The 22476-nt window shown below is 26.7% G+C and overlaps 2 protein-coding genes across 9 annotated transcripts in view; both read left to right on the top strand.

Annotated features, from left to right (window-relative positions):
• Positions 1-1123, top strand: part of LOC126899563 (putative serine protease K12H4.7) — a 156470-nt gene extending 155347 nt beyond the window's left edge. Inside the window, exons 10-11 of the mRNA XM_050674596.1 lie at positions 695-864; positions 925-1123. Coding sequence (XP_050530553.1) covers positions 695-864; positions 925-1079 — 325 coding nt within the window. The 3' untranslated portion in view covers positions 1080-1123. The remainder of the gene's footprint in view (positions 1-694; positions 865-924) is intronic.
• Positions 1124-2372: 1249 nt separating this feature from the next.
• LOC126899556 (dihydroxyacetone phosphate acyltransferase) lies at positions 2373-21805 on the top strand. Of its 8 annotated transcripts, XM_050674583.1 has the most exons (16): positions 3025-3043; positions 3162-3255; positions 4336-4521; positions 5650-5823; positions 7015-7144; positions 8934-9140; positions 9201-9352; positions 9428-9591; positions 9665-9831; positions 11425-11550; positions 18898-19032; positions 19569-19654; positions 19767-19889; positions 19961-20136; positions 21186-21256; positions 21499-21802. In XM_050674583.1, exons 3-16 carry the CDS (start codon positions 4342-4344, stop codon positions 21555-21557), a joined length of 1950 nt encoding a protein of 649 aa, XP_050530540.1. In that variant the 5' UTR covers positions 3025-3043; positions 3162-3255; positions 4336-4341; the 3' UTR covers positions 21558-21802. The 8 variants fall into 8 exon arrangements, with proteins under 8 accessions (XP_050530534.1, XP_050530533.1, XP_050530535.1 ...); XM_050674577.1 differs by lacking the exons at positions 3025-3043; positions 3162-3255 and adding an exon at positions 2373-2495 and having other exon boundaries at positions 9201-9334; positions 21499-21805; XM_050674576.1 differs by lacking the exons at positions 3025-3043; positions 3162-3255 and adding an exon at positions 2373-2495 and having other exon boundaries at positions 21499-21803.
• The last annotated feature ends 671 nt before the right edge of the window (positions 21806-22476 follow it).

Consider the following 22476-nt stretch of genomic DNA (forward strand, 5'->3'; position numbering starts at 1 on the left):
TATATTAATTCAAAAATTTGAAACTTTAAATGATTATATCTAATAAACGAATTAAGTTATATTAAAAATTCAAATGCCATTTACTATTAAATTAAAAACTCAAACATTTTATTAAATTAAAAATATGTGTTACCATTTAAAAAAACAAAGTTGACCCCCCTCCAAGGCATAAGGGATGAACTTAAAAAGTATTACATAGTTAAAAATTCAAGAATAATGTGTAATTAAAGATAATAATAATAAAAAAAAATGTTTAAATTATTATTATTCTGCAAGTAATTGAGTGGGTTATGATAAAAAAATCACCCTGTATAAATTTTATTTCTTATAAAAGAATTGTATTGATCCATACATTTTTCAAAAAGTTATAGCATTTTAANTGTTCTATTATAAAATCAATTTGTGATACATACATCATTATTTTTAATGTTTTTAAAGTTGCTATTTGTTGTTGTATTATGAAATTTAAGTGTACTATGTGATATAGGATTAGGGGGAGGTATTAACGAGTAAATCATGTTAGCTTCTCTGTTGATGCATATTGGTTATAGAATAAGTAATATATTAAAGGGAAAGAGGAATTATTTATTGTATAGTTAAATTTCATCATGAAACTATATTTAACCATAATAATTACTCTTTTAACTACGATCACATGGTCGATTTTAAAATTTATAAGTATAATTATTTATAGTTATGATATTGATTTATTAACAAGAGGAATCAATAGAAGCAATATGATGTATGGACAACTTGATATAAAAGAAAGCAGAGTTATTTATGTACAAGGAACAGTGGATCCATGGCATGCATTAGGCATGACGCATACTAAAATTATCAATACTGTGGCTATTTACATTAACGGTAGGCCCATTTATACCTTTATTTTAAAGAAAATTGTTTTATATTTTGTTTATTTTTTAGGAACTGCTCACTGTGCTGATATGTATCCACCATCTCCATCAGATCCTCCACAACTTAATCGAGTTCGCACCCTCATTAGAGCTTATTTGCAGGAGTGGTTAGCTGTTTCTGACTTAGTTGAACCATTTAGTTTAGATAATATAAACGTTCAGTGAACTTAGAATATTTTATAAAAAAAAATAAAGTAATCATCAAATAATGTTATTTATTTCTTAAGAATAATTGATTCGATGGAAATAAGAAAGGTGCTTAATTAAAATTTTTTTTTTTTGAAAATAGTATAGTAATATCCTAATAATCTGGTAAAAAAACTAAATTAAACGTAAAAAAAATATGCTAAAAATAAAAAAACTTCGTTGTAAGTCTAAAGTGGTTTAGATAAAAGTTATTAATTTAGTTATTTTTAGTATCTTTCTTATGTCATTGCTTCAATTATTGTTTGTAATAACTGAGAAGATTGATGCTTCAGATTCTTAAAAATTCAAAGGCGATAAAATGTTATCTTTTTAATAAAGAAAACGGAATATAATCCTAAGTTTTACTCAAAGACTTTGTCTATAAATTAGTATCTTAATTAGTTTTTTTTGTGAAATTTATATAAAATAATTATTCTATACAAATTTTTTTGGCGTTTTTTTCTATATTATTCTATAGATTCTATAATAATGCTAAAAATGTTTAACACTTATACCAACAATAGTGTTCAATCATTCATCATCAAAGTTATAAGATACTTCCAGTATAGGTAGAAATATGAAATCTAATATAAAGGTACAAAATATAAAAATTTTCTTAAATTTAAAGTCGCTTTAGGAACTTTATAAATCTACCAAAATCTAACGATTTTGATTTTTAATATGTTAAAGGTAATCATTTTGAACCTACATTTTATTGTCTTTTAAAGTGAAAGTTTTAATGAAAAATACCTTCTCAGCTTCGCATCGAAGCTAAAAAATGAATTTGTTACTATAACTTATAGTTCAACTTGCAAGTTTGAAATTGACATTATTAAATTGAAAAAAATGAAAATTTTATGATTGATATGCAATCAGGAAATTTTATAATTACTATTTACAGTACATTTATCAAAAAAATTCGATTTTTTTTGCATTTTTATCGTAATAGATAACTGAAATAGAAAGAATAGTAATCATTTGAAATATTTTTCAAGCAATTGAAATATTCAGAACTTAATTAATTTTAATAATTTACTTTAACTAAATGAACCAATCAAAACAAAGTAGTTAAAAATATTTACTCAATTGAGCGTATTATCAAAAATATAATTATAATTGTAAAAATCCATCGTTAACTTCAGGTGAAACTAAAAATCATTTTTTTTTTNCCATCGTTAAATTCAGGTGAAACTAAAAATCATTTCTTTTTTAAATTTATGATTTATAGCAACATATTACAAAATTTTTTGTAATATTGATTGTCAACCTGACATAACCTCATTATAGATGAGGAGCAAGTATAGGGACAAGGTGTGTGTCATTGCTAAAGTTCCCGTACGGTCACCCATCCAGAAACTAACAGCAAACAGCGCAGATGTTGGTATCTCTAATAAGGTACCGTTAGCTATCCATTCTTTATTATCTACGGTTGTTCAGTATTGATAATTTTTTACTTACGCTCAAAACGATTCTGCGATCACATCTGTTTTGTGATAAAATCATTTAAAACTGATAAGTGTTTTTTATTAGTTTAACGTCAATGATCTTGAATCAATTAATTCATTAAAAAGCAATAACTACTCTGTGATTAATAGGTTTTTTTAAATAATGATTTGATACCTAACTGGCAATTGTATTAACTATAAACTCTCTATTGCAAATATTACAAAACTTACAAAATAACATGAAAAGTTATGTATATTGTGACGAACAATTAACTTTTATATTTTCAAATGTAGATTAGAAAAAGTCGATTTTACTATTAAGTTAGTTTTGTTTAAAAAATTAATAGATTTATTTAATTTGTATTAATTGTGTTTTAAAGTAATAGAATTAAAAATGTTGATTTATGTAATAAGCCCCTATAATTTTCTGGATGAATTCAAATTTTGAGGTGCAATTATTGTGATAAGAGTTTATAGTATCACTAAAAAAAATTTTAGGTAATATTAAATAATTTTTGTCCAATAATAACAATTTGTTACTATCGAATAAATAAATTTTAAACAGATATTTCTTACCTAATTACTATTTCTTGTAAATTTCTATGTAAATTAAAAGAAATAAATAATTCTGTTTGTAATGAATTTTCAAATTGTTGCACTTCTGGATACATAGCCGATGGTTTCATTAAAAATTTCTAAGAATTGAGAAAGTAAATAGATTCAAAACTTATAACTTATTTAATACAGTTGAATTTATTTAATGTATTCAATGAATAGTTTTAGATACAAGTAAAATTCTATATGATACAGTCTATAATAAGTTAACTTAATTGTAAAGCTAATACTTTTTCATTATATTTTTATGATCATAGTAGATATTAGGATTGTCAGGGCTTAATCCAAAATGTAGCGTTTGTTAAATTTTTGCAATCTAAGCATTTATCATACTCACAATTTATTTAATGAATGCCATATACTATGAGAACTCATTGAAAGTATTGATTTTTATCTAAATAATTGTAATAGGAGCAGAGTATTTCATAGTTACTTTCTAAGATTATTTTTATAATACAGCATAAAAGCTAAAACTTTGAACATTTCTATACTACAAAACTAGATTAATATAAGTTTGAAATTATTACACTATGTGGGTGAAATTAATTTTTCCATTAATCTAAAACAACATACTTTGTTATGGTGACTCTATCTATTTTATCAGAATTATAAAAGCTCAAGTCCTAATGGTTAAACCAAATAAACATTACTCAACATAGTAAAGACAAAATATGAACAATTGAAAAAAAATTCAATCTCTGTAGAGGTTCAAAGAAGTTATATTTTTGTGTTTCTTTGTCTTCCTGAAAAATTGATAAAGTGTGATTTATGTTAATAAAGTTCAAAGATATAGATTTTTCCCTAATTAAAATATGGTACCATTTTATTACAATTGTTGAATGATTTTTAAACAAAAGCTATTGCATGTACAAGTGTTAGGATTTATTTTAATAAATTTATATTACTGATAGTGGCATATTTAGATATTTTAAATGAGGAGGTCCAGATAGCTGATAGCTTTTAAAACATAGTGTAGTGGAGATATTCACCTTTCTACTGCTACCTACTACTACAATTTTATATCCATGGGTGCTTAGACCATTTCTAAATATGCCACTAATTGATCGGCAAAAAANCACAATTTTATATCCATGGGTGCTTGGACCATTTCTAAATATGCCACTAATTGATCGGCAAAAAATTATATTAAATATTTTAATTTAAACATTTTACAGGTTACAATGTCTGTTAATGTTGATTCATTTGTTAATTTATTAATTGAATTAAAAAATGTATGTGATATAAGTTGGTCTTTAAAGCCAATAAATTCATTAAAAAATGAAAAAAATTGTCTTGAAAGCATGTCTACACTGAATAAACAAGAAATATTAAAAAAACAAATTAAAGATTTTCTGATGAAGGTTAGTAATATTTTTATAATTTTGGATATTACTTTTAAACTTTTTCATTCAACTTTAATCATATAATGATATTGTATATTTCTTACCAATATAAATCTAGTTTAAATAAACATATTCAACATAGGGTCAACTCATCATTTACATAAGTATTAACTTATATTATTTTCTTTATTATGTTTAAAATTTCACTATCAATTTTTAGCTTTGATGCGAAGGTGAAAAGGTATTAATTTTACTGATGTGTTTTTTTTTTATTTATTTATTAATTTTTTTTTGTGTCTGTTACCATTCTTTCTTAGCTCTCACCGAACCGATTTCTTTTAATGATACGTCAAAAGATCACAAATTGTATCTAGTCAAAGATATTACCATCAAAAATTGAAAAAATTTCCTTCGTTTCCTGTAATAGGGGGAAATCTCCAAAAAAATTACAAATTTAAAAATCGTTAATTTTGCTAATGATTTTTTTAGCTATCATTTTGTATATTTTTTTTATAAATTTGACCCTTTATCTGCTCACAGAGGGAGATTCAAAATGACAATTTTTTTACAAAACATTAACTTTTTCAACTTAACCTGTTAAAGTGTTCCGGAAATACTGACAGTTTTATACATATCTTAAATTATAGCTTATGTAATATACTTTATTAAGGAAAAAAAATTTCGGACTTTATTTTGTCTTCTCGGAGAAAATGGCTACCGTATGCTATTTCAGTGTTAAAATTCTCGATTTTATATTATAAATTTTTAACTTTATATTTCCATAACTTTTTGAAAAATGTATGGATCAATACAATTTTTTTGAGATAAGTACTATTTATATTTATATATTATTAATCTATATATATATATTTATTTATTCATATATTACTCTTCTAAATCATAAAACTTGTTAACAGAATATAAATAATGAAATAGGAGATCATGTAGCTATTGGAATAATCCATTAATTTTTTTAAATTAAACACTATCTACAGATTCGCATCGAAGTGTTTTTTATGATAGTGATTTTAATCACTGTCAGATGTTATCTATACTGGATCCAACTATGCCATGACTCCACTGTGCTGGGTTTTTGAATTATTATATGCCATACTTAACTAAATATAAATGTATACATAAATTTAGTGTCCTGAAAATATAACAGATGTTGAAGATACCTTAATTAAAGCACTAAAATTGTTGGATGATATTCAAAGTATCAAAAATTATCAAACTATACGAATATTAGGATTTATTTTAATAAAAATTATAAAATCCAAACTTCAAGGACTTTATATAAATGAGCTACAAATAAATAAGGTAAAAATTAAAATTAAAACGTAAAAAATATTCATGTTATAAAATAATATATTAAATTTTTATCATATTAGAGGACTGATATCTTTTTTCAAATCCGAAAACAAACAAACCAAACAGTTTCAGTCTCTGCATTTATCATATTTTAATTTCGAAAATAGTTTGTTTTTTACATTGATAAAGTCTGAAAGTATGTACAGAGAGTGATTTATTTTGAATAAAACTTATTTTTTCAGAAACTATTGAAAATATTTAATTTTTGTAAAGAGCAAAATTGTTTGGTTTAAAGTGTGTTATGTAAAACGTTTACTTTAATTTTATTTGTAGACCCCTATTTTTTACCTTTATATTATAATAGAGAAAAAAATTACAAAGAAATTTTTTCTTATAATTTTTTTTATTTGATCAACCATTTTATAATTTTTTGAAAATTTGAATTTAAATTAAAGATTATAATTTATTTATTTTTATACTAGTGGTAGTAATAATATTTTCCAATTTGTCATTTTCCATGATAGTTATCAATACAAATTTTCTACTTTGGTGACTAACTATTTATTACGATCTTAAACTAGCATTAATTATTAATAAATATAAATTATCAAAGATTTTTGTATGTTTGTTAATGTTAATGTTTGTTATTCAATAAAAACTAGTTTATGTGATAATACTGAAATTGAAGATTTATATAATTCTTAACAATGAAATATCATTAGCAAATTACTAAACTTTAACATGCTGTAACAGATGATCAATTGATTGATCGAATAAAAAGAAAAATGTTTTTTTTCCATCATAGTATTAAGTTCAATATAGAGGGTTCCATATATTGCAATTGAAGTTAAGGTTTTTTATCTTTGACGATATGAAAAAGATATTTGACTATATAATATTATAGGGTTTTTTGAATCACATAATTTTTCTCTTTACAAAATGAAACATTTTCTAACATTTCTGAGGAAATGAGTCTTACCCAAAATCTATCACCTTGTATAAGTGGTGATCAGTGGTGCAACTATCATGAAAATATACATGATGATATTTAAGGCTCAGGTGTTTTTTTATTCTTTATTTTTAATACTAATTAAATATTTTTATTCAAAAGATATAAAATTAAATAAATCGTTGATGTATTGATTGAAAGAATTTTAATTTTTTGAGATGGTTTATTAATACATTTTTTTAATGGCTTAGATGAAATTGAATTTTGACAAAAGTTCTGTAATTTTTGTCCCAAATCATAGGAGTTACTTAGATTTCATTTTAATGGCTTTTATTTGTTTTCATTATGATATTGAGGTACCATATGTTGCAGCTGCCATGGGTATTTAAATTCTTTAATTTGTAAACACAAATTAGTTATATATTTGCAATATGGTTTGCATTATTTTAGATTTTTATTTTTCAAGCTGCGTGATTAAAGATTTTTCTTAAACCTATTTTTTGAATAAGTTATATATTTTATAAAGCTTGTTGATTATTTTTATTGATTAGAGATATAATTTATTCTCTTTATATTTTACATTAATTCTTGAAGACTTTTTGTCAGAAAGAATGAACTTCATAATGAAAACTTCAAGTACAATCTATCCACTTTTTATTCTAAATAAAAAAATTGATAAATAAGTAAAAATATTAATTTATAGATTGAAACAATAACTTAGCAATTTCAAATGATTTTTTCGTTAATCACTAGATTTCTTTTAAAATAATAATTTTTCATGTAAAAATTATTTATAATATTTAATAAAGTATAGTAGTTAAATTATAATTATAATTTTTGTGAGTTTTTTTTTTTTTTTTTTGCTTTTACTAGTGATATACAAGGTGATTATTTTAAAACTAGCCGCTCAATTTTTCATAAAATTATCATTTTTTTATGAATTTCTTTTTGCTAGTTACATATATCTCTATTTATCTGTTATAAAGTATTTTTTATGTTCATATCTTATGTCTTATAAAGGTGTCAACTTTATTTTTTTTTTTATGATAACATACATTTAACTACCTTTATATATATTATTATTATTATTTTTTTTTTATTAGTATTAAAATTATTATTTTTTATTAAGGGCCATAGCGACCTCCCCCTAGGAGGAGGTTTTCTTAGCCATTTATTCTCTGGGACGGGTTGTTAGCCCGTCCCCGAAGAGTGGGATGGGACTCCAATTACCGAACTGATCTATTGTTGGGAAAATGAAGCCGCTAGTGACTGAGTTTCGAACCCAAGACAGTGCTCGTCAAGAACTGCCTCGTTATCGACTCGGCCACGCCGTCCCACTACCTTATGTATATAGTAGTTGTATATACTAATATATTAGTAAATAATATGATTAAGAAAATGACAACTTTTATATCAGTATCTTAGAAGTTATTAATATTTTTATACTTAGGCGGAAAGAATGAGACTAAGAAATGTCTAGACATAAAAATCCAAACACCCGCGCTTTGACTCCCGTTAACACTTAAAAATGTTTAATAACTTTGAAATATTCGTCAAAAAGTTTATATCAATCAAACATTTTTATAATTATAACATTTACTATTTTATAATCTAGTTAAAGATGTATGTTGCTGTTAAAAAAATTAAGTTGACACCCCTATAAGGCATAAAGGATGAACACAAAAAATATTTTATAGCAAGTAAAATTAAATGTAACAAACAAAAGTAAAACAACATTATTATTATAAGATAATTGAATGGTAGCGTTAAAAGAATCATCGTATATATATATAAATGAGTATTGTAGTTTTTTTTCTTTATAAAAATATTCTATTGTTAACTTATATGTTTATTAGAGTCATATAAATTATGCATGTTTACTTTTGTTTTTATAATAAATAGTTACTTTCTATTAGAAAATTGACAGTGGCAATGCCAGTACTTCTGCTGGAGGTTAGAAGTTAAAGCTAATTTTTTTTTATCTCACCATAAAAATAATATGCATACATTGGTTGAATTGAACTAATTCCTTACACTGTCACTTAAAAATTATTTAACATTCTATTATCTGTTTCAAAAATTATTTGTCCAAATTTTATTTTTTTTTTTTTTTAGCTTTTAATAATTGTTGTAGTTATAATGTAACCTTTTACACTTTATTTTATTTAAGATTTTAAAAATATGAAAATAATGGGAAATCTTCTAAAGCAATGTGGAGCCTTTTTTTTAAGACGAAACAAACAAGTTCAAGATGATATTTATCATTTAACATTATTTTCTTATATCAAATATTTAATAGTTTATGAAAAAAAACCTTTACAATTTTTTATTGAAGGCACTAGAAGTCGTTCTAACAAATCTGTTATTCCAAAACTTGGTAATTTTAATAAATCTATTTAATTTGAAAATTAATAAATATATTTTTATTTATTTTTAGGACTTTTAAAGTTTATATTAGATCTTATTCTTAATGATGAGATTCATGATACAATTTTTGTGCCAATTTCTATAAACTATGATCGTCTCCTTGAAGATAAATTATTTTCATGCGAACTTCTTGGAATTCCTAAAGTAAAAGAAACAACTTGGGTATTATATACAATATTTTTCTTTACTTGTTTGAAGATACATAATTGTATTTAATGAAATTGTGAAAAATAATAGGGCCTTATTAAAAGCATAAAAAAATTGGACAAAAGTTATGGTAACATATACATACATTTTTCTTCTCCAATTTCTGCTCGGAATTTTATTAATACTAATAAATTAAATAGTATTATGAACAAGAATGACATTTTAAAAACTTTAGCATATGAGATTTTATACAGGTGAAATTATAATGGAAAATAATTTAAATTATATTATAACTTGTATTAAAAGTTATATGATTTCTACTTGCAGGCAACAACGTGGGATAGTTTTATCTTACATTAATATTCTTGCAGTAGATTTAATTTTTTGTTTATCAAAAAACTACAGTAATCAAATTCATTTAGACACAGTTATTGATAATATTTTCTGGATAAACAAACTTTTTGAAAAATGTGGAGCAACAGTAGAAATTAAAAGTAAATAATTTAATATAGAGGTTTTAGTGATGATAAATTGCTATTTAACTGTTTTTATAAGTATATTACTAAAAATGTCATTAAAATTTTTTTTTAGAAATTACAGAGGTTATTAGAGGTTAATAGGGGATGCTAGAGGTGGGAAGAATCACCCAAGGCATCAGAGCCCAAAAATTATGACAAAATTATAAGAATGCAAATGTGTACTCTGCATACAATGAAAGACATCACTATATTTTTTATTAGTTCTCACCATATGTTTGACATATTTAGATTAGTGCCTAAATTATTACTAAAATCATATTTTAATTGCCATTACTATTATCTTTTGAAATTTTCTTTATTATTTTATTTAATATTAATTAATTGATTTTTTAAATTTATATTCTAACAAATTAAAAATTATAATTAAAAAGGTTATTTATTCCTTCAATCAACTTATTTCATAGAGAATTAAAAAAAAGTAGCTTTCAGTTTTATATTTTGATATAAATAAGGTTCTTGTTATTTTATGAAAAAATGTTTCTGACCTCTTTGAAAATATTAATAACTTCTGTATTAATAATTCAAAATAGAAGTGTTCACAAAATTATTATTTTAAGGAACTCTTTATATTTAATTAAGCTGATCATAAAGTAATAAAAGTTCTTTGATTTATCGTAATGTTAAAGAAGTGTCATTTTAGTTGACTAAGGTAACTTAAGGCAGGTACGTTACCATCCTTCTCTTATTAGTAATACTCCTGGTTTAAAAGTTTCTGATAATTATTAGCTTCGACGCGAAGCTTATATAATACACTTTATTAAGAAAAAAAAAATTTCGGACTTTATTTTGTCTTCACGGAGAAAATGACTACCGTATGCTATTTCGATGTTAAAATTCTCGATTTTATATTATAAATTTTTAACTTTATATTCCCATAACTTTTTGAAAAATGTATGGATCAATACAATTTTATTATGTAAAATAATATTTATATACCTCTTTCATTCTATATACTTTTTTTTTTAATTGGACTATTTCCCTATATCCAGGGGGGTTCAAAACTTAAAAATGCATATAGAAAGGAGAACTTTTTTAACTTAATTTTTGAAAGTGTTCTGGAAATACTGACACTTTTATATATATCTTAAATTAAAGCTTATGTAATATACTTAAATATGAAAAAAAAACTTCAAACTTTAGTTTGTTTTTATGGTGAAAACTAACATCAAAGTTAATAAAAAAATAAGATTTTTGTAAAAAAATTCTTTTTTATATTTTTAATTTTATAATCCTATAACTTTTTGAAAAATATATGGATCAATACAATTTTTTTATGATAAATACTATTTATATACCTCTTTCATTAGGATATAAATAAGGAAATAGGAAATCATGGAGCTTTTGGAATAATCCACCAATATTTTAAAAATAAACACTACAGATTTGCTTCGAAGCATTTTTATGATAGTGATTTTAATCACTGTCAGATATCATTATACTTGACCCAACTATGCCACGTCCCCACTGTGCTAGGTTTTTTTATTTTGTAATTAATAAAATGATTTATAATAATATTATCACTTATTATAACTATATGTATTTTTTTAGAATCAGACATAACACAAAGAGTTACAGAAAGCATAAAACTGCATCTTAATTATTTAGTTTTAGAAGATAATAACTTGCGAATTCATACTGATGGTATACAAAATTTTGATCTCCATGATTCATTAGGTAAATATTTATACTAAAATAAATTCTAATCTTATAAATGGAAGTTATTATGATTTTAAAATATAGACTGTGGGAGAAAAGTAGGTATGAAAAATTTATCAATAGGCATTTCTTAGCTGTACCTCTCCTCTCGCCTTAATATAAAAATGTTAATGACTTTCTAAGTGCTAGTCCAGAAATTGTTATCAACCGGTCATTTTCTTAATTAGATAATTTTTTATTTTAAAAACTAATTAAATATGTATTTTGCTATTTAAAAAAATTTTTTTGAAATCTTTTTAAAAATGAATCAAGGATAAGAAAAAAAAAGTCATTAATAATCAGGAAACGGATTTTAATTGAATAAAAATACCAACATATGTACATATATATGTATTCACTTTTTAATAAATATTTAAAAAATATGTATTAACCTATTTTAATTCAACATCTTATAATATTTAAAAAACAAAAAAAACTGTCTTTAAATAAAAATAAATTATTAATTTTGTAGTTTTTTTTTTTTTTTTTTTTTTAATAGCCTTGATTAAAATAATAATTAGCTCAACAATTCTAAGCGAAAGTAAAAAGTATAACAGTCATAGCACTATGTTATAATGGTACAACAAATGCGGCAATAATTGTTAGTATTATATTAGTACATTATTTAAAATTATTGTTAACAGAGCCTTTAATGACAAACTGAAAAATTATTAAATTAAAATGTTTAATTGAAAGAAAAAAAGAAAGAGAGAAAAAAAACAGATAAATAAATAACTACAATATAATAATAATAATAATTAGAGATTAAATGACAAAGCCGGAACTCCTCTTGAAGTATTTGATGGAAATAATTATAATGGAAGAACGGGAATTAAGAGTATTAGTTACGGAAGGGGGATTAATATTGTGGGAGACTAAGAGGCTAAATAGTTTATTTCTGCTGTTAATTAGGGTAGGACAATCAAAGAGAAGATTAGGAAAATCGCATAGAGCTTCACTATCATGTAGGGGACAAAAGGGAACGGAATTTAAGGAAAGATGGAATGGAATGCATGGTAAGGAAGAAGATTATGACCTATCCTCTCAAGTCTTGAGTACTGAGTAATGATTTTTTTGGATAAGTCAAGGTTATGAAACCATGGAAAATGAATAATGGAAGGAGATATCGAGCGATACCAACATACCGTTTTCAATTTTATTGCAGCCCAACTGTCCTGTCAGGCTTGAAGAACTGTCTGTCGAAAGAGGCGGAGAAAGTCAGAAGCGGAAATGTTATCACTAAAAGAAGTAAAGAAGGGGAGGTAGAAGTAGCAAGACGATCAGCTGTTTCGTTACCTAATATTCTGGCATGACCCGGCACCCAGTGAAATAGAATAGATTTATTCTGGGATCAAATCAAAGAGATGAGTGATCTAATAATAAGAATGTTGGGAGAAAAATGAGAGGAAAATAGATTAGATGTGATGGCAAGTAGGCAAGATAGAGAATCAGAAAAAATAGCAAATTCATTAATTGAAGTAGAAGATATAAAAATAAGAGCATTAACGATGGCGAGGCATTCAGTGGTAGAAGAAGAAAAAGAAGGGAGGAGTACAGTTGAGTATGAAATATTAAGTTCAGGAATAAAGAATGAACAACCAGTCGAGTTAGTTAATACAGAATCATCTGTGAATATCAAGCATTTAGTTGGAAAATTAGATGAGATATAATCTTTAAAGAGATTATTAACAGAAGTGACAGGAAGAGAACGGAGGATTGAAGGAGGGAAGCCGAGGAAATATGTTAAAGTATACACTATGGGAGCTAGTGTAAGGGCCACTAGAGGACAATCAAATAAAGGTAATCTGGAGTGTGATTTGTAAATGTGACAGACCATGAGAGACAGGGAAGAGCATACTGAGGCTAAAATTTGCAGCGATTTAGGCACGTTGCACCAACAATTACTTAATTGAGAGTACAGTAGAACCCCTCTAGTCCGCCCTCGGCTAGTCTATCACTCCGGCTAATCCGACCGTTATCAGAGTTGAAAAACATATCTCGACTTGTTAATGATTTACTCGCGATCGCATGCTACTTCCCATTATTTTCAGTATTGAATTATCTCTCATATTATTTTTGTACATTCGTGTGTACATAAATCAAGACTAGATAATGGCCGTCGGACATTGACTCGTATTTATGTCAACGCCGACGGTCACCGATAAGTGATAAGGCATCTCGGGTTTTATTAATTTACACTTCCAAAAAGCACAACACAGAGTATTACCATCTGATCCGGGTGATATCCAAATCAGTATGACGGTAATATTCCGACGGCGTCAATTGTGTGTACATAATTTAATTTCAACATGTCAGGAGTGAAACGTAAGCATGTTACTCTTTCATTAAATAAAAAATTAACAATGTTACAAAGACTGGACAAAGGGGAATCACTCTAAAATATTGCCAAGGAACTCAATGTAGGCGTTACGACTATGAAAGACTGGAGAAAAAATCGGAAAGACATTGAATCATACACAGTGACGATAGATAGTGACACTATCTATAGATAGATAGTGAAAACATCCTTAAGTATCGGAAAACGTTGAGAAAACCTTAACTTGAATTGCTTGTTAACGCATTGTGGATGTGGTTCTGTCTAAAAAGACAAAGGGGAACCCCGATATCATAAAAGAAAAGGCAATATCTTTGCACAAAAAATTAGAAGCTGAAAGTGAGTTCGCAGCTAGTGAAGGCTGGATTGTTCGCTGGAAAACCCGTCATGGCGTCCGGTTTGTTTCAATTTCTGGTGAAAAACTACCTGCTGATGCTGAGGCGGCTAAGGAATTTTTCGTAAAGTTTCAAAAAATTGTCGAAGAAAATGAGCTGTTATCTTGTCAAGTTTACAACATAGACGAGACTGGCCTAAACTATAAAATGCTCCCAAACAAAACGCTCGCTGCATCAAATGAAACAGTCGTAGGAACGAAACTTATGAAAGATAGGCTAACCATTGCTCCTTGCAGCAACGGTGATCGTTCACACAAGTTTCCGCTGTTCGTTATTGATAAATATAAGAAGCCTAGGGCATTCAAAAACATAAACATGTCTTCCTTGCCGGTTTATTACCGCAATCAAAAATCTGCTTGGATGGATTACAATCTTTTCAAATATTGGTTCTTCGACGAGTTTGTTCCATCTGTTGAAAAAGACTTAAAACAAAAAATGCTTCCCGTTCGTGCTCTATTGCTGTTAGATAACACACCATCACATCCATCAGAAGAAGATTTAGTGAAAGGGAACATTAAAGCTATCTTCCTTCCACCAAATGTCACATCACTTATCAAACCAATGGATCAGGGAGTGATAGAATGGTTAAAGAGGCGCTATCGTAGAAAGTACATCAGTTCAATTTTAGAAAAGTCCGAAGAAGGTTGTAACATACTTGAAGCTATGAAATCCCTCAACATCAAAAATGCTATTTATACGATTGCAGAGTCATGAGAGGAACTTAGACCTGACACGCTGAGAAAATCTTGGCGTAAGCTTTGTCCGACAATTATGGCCGAAAGTGACTAGATAGAAAACGAGCAAAACAACGACACGCAGGAAATCATTAAAGATCTGCAAACTGTACAAGTGATTATCCGTGCCAATGACGTTGAGGAATGGATGACCAAATGTGACGATGAGATTATTACCGCCGTTTTAGAAAATATAAGTAAAGAAACTGTGAACGAGGACTCAGATGATGATGATGACGAACCTCCTGCCCGGATTTCACATACCGATGCCAAAAACGCTTTTGATATTGCCCTTCAGTACATTGAGCAGGACTCAAGCTCAAAACCTATGGACATTTTGTGGATAAAGAAATGTAGGAATATTGCAGCTAAGTCAAGAATTTCATCTGTTAAACAAAAATGTATAACTGACTTTTTTTGTAAATAAATTTTTAAATTAACTTGTTTTTTTAATTTTTTAAAATTTTACTTTTTCGGATAATCCGACCTTTTTTGCGTTCCGACCATACCCACGGTCCCGAAGTTGGCGGATTAGAGGGGTTCTACTGTATAAGGAAATGATATGATGGTAGAGATACATTTTTGGAGAAATTTATTAGCAAGCAATCGACAGCGGATTTTGAGGGGAGAGATAAACAAAAATACTATGGCTCGGGGTATACTTAAGAACACCATGAATGCTGCGCAAGCATGGGGATTAAAAGGAATTTAGTTTTTTCCTATGAGTGTAGAAAGCTAAAGAAGATAGAGAAAAAGAGCCGTATTCAATTTTAGCGCGGATAACGGATTTAAAAATGAGAAGTAATAAAGATGGATGAGAGCCCCAGAATGTACCAGTAATACAGCGCAAGAAATTTGCCAAGCGAGCAGCGGACGAAAGAATGAAATGGAAATGAGGAAGCCATCTCAGCTTAGATTCCAGTTTGAGGCCTAAATAAGTGACGCAATCAGAGGGGGAGATGATTATCCCATCAAGAGTATTTATGGGGTAAACGGAAGGTAAGCTTTTTCTAGCGAAAATAATTAACTGGCTTTTCAATAGAGCAGCCTCGAAATAATAAATTTGAAGAAAGTTTGAGACGTAGAGAAGAGCAACCTTATTGCAAAAGGGATCAACCCATGACTCGTTTAAAGAGGGAGAATTATTATATAGACAGTTTTTAAATTTTTTGGCAATAGCCCAGGTATTGGACAGGCTAGATGAAGGATTAAGTAAGGAACAAAAGGAGCACCAGGACATAATTTTTGCTTGTTTAAGTGTTTTTTGAATAGAGGTGCGTACCCTTTGGTACTCAAAAAAGTCGCTTAATCGACCCGAGGGTCTATATTTTTTAAAAGCTTTAGTGTGTTCATTGATAGCGTAGATGCAAGAGGAAGACTACCATATTTGAAAGGAGGAAAAAAACTTTTTGGTCTTTTAATTAAAGGAACAGATAAATTAACGGCTCTAATAATTGTAGACACCAACCAGTTGTAGTCTTCAATGGGAGAGGAGTAGGAAAAATTAGAAGTGAAAATGGTCATGTAATTTTGGAAAGATGGCCTTAGATCAGCTTTCGAATAATTAAATCTGTTAACAGCGGTATGCGAGGAGGAGGGAGAGGGAGTGGAAGAATTTCGTGTAGCTGAGCGATATGTTGTGAAAAGTAGGAAATCCAGTTACGATCATCAACTTTTACATTGCGATTTTGGGATATATATTTCAAAAAACTGCCATTAGGCGAAATTGGCCTAGAACAGTCATTCGGTAAAGGAGGAAAATGGGGGGAGGGGACTTGAGTTTTTATTACTTTTTTTCTTATTATGTTTATTAGTATATGTATTGGTAAAATGGCTAAGGGAAGGAAAGGAAGGAGAAGCTACGACTTCGACACTAGATATATTTGTTTTTCCCACACAATAATATAACACACACCGTAAATGTGCCAAAAAGGCAAAACAATGGTTTCAAAACTGATAAAAACTATGAATAAACGGAATAGTACTCTAAAAATAGGCGGGTAACTACAAACGTACGCGAGATAAACACGTCCGTACAATACGACCGATAAATCGTAACTGAATATTATAGTTAATCTATTAAATAAATGTATGAATTAAAAATAATGTGTTAACTTTCATTGAATAATCAACATTAAAACAATGTGAAACCACATATTCTCTCAAATTAAAACAAATTAAAGTTTTGACAGTTATGTTGTAGAATATTATTGTATTTGTTAAATAAATGTTCCACGTCACTGACATAATTAGAGCATACTTCATTTTAGCTATTTCAATAGGAGTAAAATTGACTATTAATGTTTTTACCATTTCCCCTTCAAGCATAGTCTTTATAGTTTTTCATATCTTCTAATCCGGGATTTTTTGAGAAACATATGTTTGTTTTGCTATATTTCCGACGATATCTTTTGCTTTATCTAAAACATTTTTGACTCTTTCAACAGACTTCCTGCTTTGACTATATATGGTGAAACATAGGATAAAAATTAATGTACGTTTTCTTATTGTATATCGTCTAGCCATAACGATTTCATTGAATCATTGAGAAGTTTGGTGGTTGTTTATGATTACATCTGTCTAATTTTTCGCAATTTAAAAAAAACGAAGAATTTTGTTCAAGACTGAGTTTGTGGACTATAATAGTACCTACGTATATTATAGTTTGAATCAGTTGACTCATCTATAGAAACTCAAATAGGCCAATTTTGAATATTTGTCTTATCAATGTTAATGTTTTATTATAAATTACACTTCGTACATTTTTCTTATTGTACTTTCGTCTTGAATTTTTCTATCAATATAGTGTTCTAGAAATTTCTTAAAAGCAAGATTTTTTAGTTTAAAAATAGTCATATCTGCATAAATAAGAAGCTTGACTTAAATCATATGTATACAGGGTGTTCAGTAAGTCAGGAAACGGGTTTCTATTGTTCTCATTGTTACAAACAATGAGAACAATAGAAACCCGTTTCCTGACTTACTGAACACCCTGTATACATATGATTTAAGTCAAGCTTCTTATTTATGCAGATATGACTATTTTTAAACTAAAAAATCTTGCTTTTAAGAAATTTCTAGNTAAAAACGAAAAACCTTAATAATAATGAGGCAAACAACGCCATACTACTAAAATATATAGTTTTTTAATTTTAGTTTTAGTTATAAAAGTGGTTTTAAAAAATTGCCCATGTACTCAGACCTATAATAGGTCTGTAGACTAATAATTGGTCTATAGACCAATAATTGGTCTATAGGTCTATTGTGCGCATCTTCTAACGAATTATATTGTTTCAGTTTCTTCACATAAGTGTTTTCACCGAAGTGTTGTTGCTATTGTTCATTACCTAAAATTATATATAGAACGTTATACTAGGCTGCACATACATTCAAAGAGTCCTGTCTCTAACAAAATTAAGTATCTCTTTGGGTTTTAGGTTTTTGAATCTTCTTTTTCGGGGAAAGATATTCCCAAATGTTTAGATCTTATACCAAAATATGTATATAATATTTAATAATTATACAAATATATAAAATGAGAAATTGGTACCACTTAACTTAAAAAATTAAGAAATATATTAATACCTTACCATATGTTAATTATTATTATTCACCCAGAAGTTACAATTAAATTCGTTCTCTGTTAATAACTGATAAATCAAAAAATATATAAAAATAAAAAATACCATAAATAATTTTTTTAATATAATTATTATGTTAAGAATCATTTATTGCTTTGCATTGAATCTAAAATTTAGGTTAGAAAAAATTAATTTAACCCATTAAACTGTACTAAAATGTAATACGTAATCCTTTTTTACATTCACTGTTGCTGACATAACTCTAATACAAATTTTCACAGAATTTAAGTATGAAACATTCAAAAGTGCATTTCCTATGATACTCAATCAGCTATACATAAATCCTACATTACATTTTATTGTGAATGTTGCATTCATAACTATATTAATAGATTCTAAAATGTATTGGAACAATGGTAAGTAAATAGTGGAGTATTTAATATATTACTTTAATAACATTTCTTATTAATTATATTTATGGCTTATATCACAACAATTATTTTTATTTCATATTTAAGAAAAGGTGTATTTTTCAATTTTAAATGAATAGTAATTAAAAATTCCATTTCATTTAACATAAAAATTATTGGACGTTTATTGATAAAAAATGTGTTAATTTCATATTGTTTTCTTTTTTGGTGTGGGGTTTATAATTGATATCCTTTAATGCCTACGTCGTATCTTGATATTATTTTCTTATTTTAAGTCTTGCATTTAAGAATTGTGCGGCCTGAAGTACTAAATCCTGACACACTACGATCAATATAGAAAAGAAAAAAAGGTCTTTATTATTATTAATATTAGGTACATCAGTGCCTTAACACTAATTTAAAAAGTCAGGAAACTTTTCCAGGCACATGCATTTAATGTCTTTTAAAGTGACTCAACATATTGTATTTTTAAGTAGATCATAAAATATGTTGTTACCATGCCTAATACTATTTATTTTCAGAACTGTTAAATCTTAAAGCAAAATTTTTTCTATTACGAAAATTATTTGAATTTGAATTTGCATTTATAGAATTTTCAGAAATTGAAGTAAGTAATAAAGAACAATAATTTGTTTTTTTTTTAATGCAGTATATGATTGTCAAAACATTTGTCATGATAAGAATTAAACTAAAGTTGATTATTTTTTAATTTATTCCAGGATTTTAAAATAAGTTATTCACTTTATTTATGTATGAATAAAAAAGAAAAAGAGTTACTAAGGTTATTAATTTCAACTCCATTTTTGTATTGTTATCAACTTATATATGATATTCTTGGAAGTGTAAGTTCATGATCAAATAATGCTTAAATTACAAAAATTTATTCAAATACCTGAAAGTATACTGTTTTCAGGTATCAACAAAAGATATTTCAGCTATTTATTTGTATAAATTAGTTTATTTGAGAATTGAATATTTAATGAATGATAACTTCCAGCAGTGTTTTAATTTGTATTGTTTATCAAAAGATTTCATTATAAATAATTTAAATTCTCTAATTAAATTGCAAATGATAAACAAATATAAAAAGTAATTATATTATTATTATAATTTAACCTTATATTGCAATATTTAAAAATATTTTATTTATCCAACTTGTTAGAAACATTTTTATTAAATTAACACTTAACATTTCTTTTTTTCCTCGTCTTAATCTCAACTACTTGGGGTCAGCCACCCTTATTCTAAACTTCCACTTGACACAATCTCCCACATCATCTACGCTCACATCAGCTGTTGTCATATTGCATTCAATAACATATCTCCATCTCTTTTTTTTTTTGGTCTTCCTCTACCTCTTCTTCCTTCGACATTTATTTTCATAATTATTATCAAAGCTTCTGATTCCTTCTCTTCATAATATGACCAAACTATTTAAGTATATTTTCTCTCATCTTACCAAAGATTGACTCTACACCTATACTCCTACTTATATGTTCATTCCTTATCCTGTCTTCTCTAGTTACTCCATTCATCCATATAACATTCTCATCTTTGCTCTACTTTCTTGTCAACTGCCCAAAACTCTAAACCATACATCATAGTTAGTCTCCTTACAGTCATATAGAACTTACCTTTCAGCCTCATTGGAATTCTTTTATCGCATAAGACACCAGACGCTTCTCTCCACATCACTCACTAATCCTGTGTCTTACATCCTTGTCAATACCACCATTCTTTTGCAGAACTAATCCTTAATACTTAAAACTTTTTACCTCTCTTATTACGTCCTTGCTTATTATCACTGATCTCCTCATTACTCATTATAAGTCATACTCAAAATGCTCTGTCCTACTCCTACTTATTTTTAATTCCCTTCCTTTAAAAGCTGATCTCCACACCACTAGCTGTTGATTAATTTTTTTCTTTGTTTCTATTAACACTATATTGACAACAAACACCATGCACCTCTCCTTGTATTTCTTTAATAATTTTATTATCAATAACAAAGTAAAAAGCAATAACAATTATTTATAAAATAACAATATTTGGTGTCGGTTAAAAAATATGTGGAATGATCAACAAAATTATAACAGGATGCAGTTCATTTTTGTTATTAAAGTCTAAAAAAATTTTAGGCCTGGAAATGAAACTACATATTACAGTATTAATAAAAAACAATCAATATTGGATTTAACAGTACTTTTTGGTAAGAATTTATGACATATTATTATCATATAACAACAATAAAAAAAAATGAGGTACTAATGATCATAAAATTGATAATTAATCTAAATATGACAAAATTTTAAGATATTGATAGATTTGATTAACCAATTTTCAATTCTCACTTCAGACAGATTAAACTATACGATTGACTTCATACACATTGTGTATTATTATAATTTATTGTTGTTAAATTCACTTATTTATATAATTTTTTTTTTTTAGGTGATCTTATTACATCTAGTAAGAAGAATATTGAAAAGTTACTAATGTCAAAAATCTAAGATTTATCCTTTTTTTGTTTAATGCGTTTTATAAAATACCCAGCATATTTTTATGCTTTAGTTTCTTCTACTACCAGTTATTAATTTTTGAAATATAAGTATACTAAGTGAGCAACTTATATAAGTTAGAAATCTTTTTTTTTATTCCAAATTTTATGTTGTGCAATGAGTCTAATAGAGCAAATTTGTAGGAAAAAAATTTGTTGTATTAGTCCTATTTGAATGCTTTATATTTTTTTATGTCAACAATATAATTATGTTTAATATAAAAAAATGTTGGTTTTTTCTTATATTCACCAAATTTTACATGAAATAGTGTTACAAAAATTCACTATTTTCAAAAAAAAAGTTGAAAAATTATTTTGATAAAAAACATAAGTTAATTAATTATGTTAATTTTGCTCATAAAAAAAATTAAGTTTACACCCTTATAAAGCATAAGGATAAACATCTAAAAATACCTTATAATTGATAGTTTGAGTAAGATATACCTAAAAGAAATCAAAAAACAATTATTATTATTTATTTTATTTTATCAAAAAATTTTCTAGTTCATTAAATTCTGATGATCCTTGTATAATCAATGTTTTTGAAAAAATAATTGTCGTCTTTCTTTTTTAAGTTGAGTATAGGTATTCAATATTTAATGTAATAGTCTGCCCCATCATATTTGTATGAATGTAAATCTGAAATTCTTTGTATATAAAATTACTATATTCAATGACCAGTTCCAATATTCTTTTTAACCGTAGAGATTTTATACTTCTTATACTTCGATTAAATAATGACAATTTTTGTAAATTAACGACTAAATCAAAATTGAAAATTTTCCACTACACTAAAATACAGACTATTACATATTCCGTATTTCAAGTAAATTTTTTAACCTAATGGTTAATGAAACTTCAAATCAAATCGC

This window comes from Daktulosphaira vitifoliae, unplaced genomic scaffold (assembly GCF_025091365.1).
Source record: "Daktulosphaira vitifoliae isolate Bord-2020 unplaced genomic scaffold, ASM2509136v1 Scaffold_2, whole genome shotgun sequence".
Lineage (NCBI taxonomy): Eukaryota > Metazoa > Arthropoda > Insecta > Hemiptera > Phylloxeridae > Daktulosphaira > Daktulosphaira vitifoliae.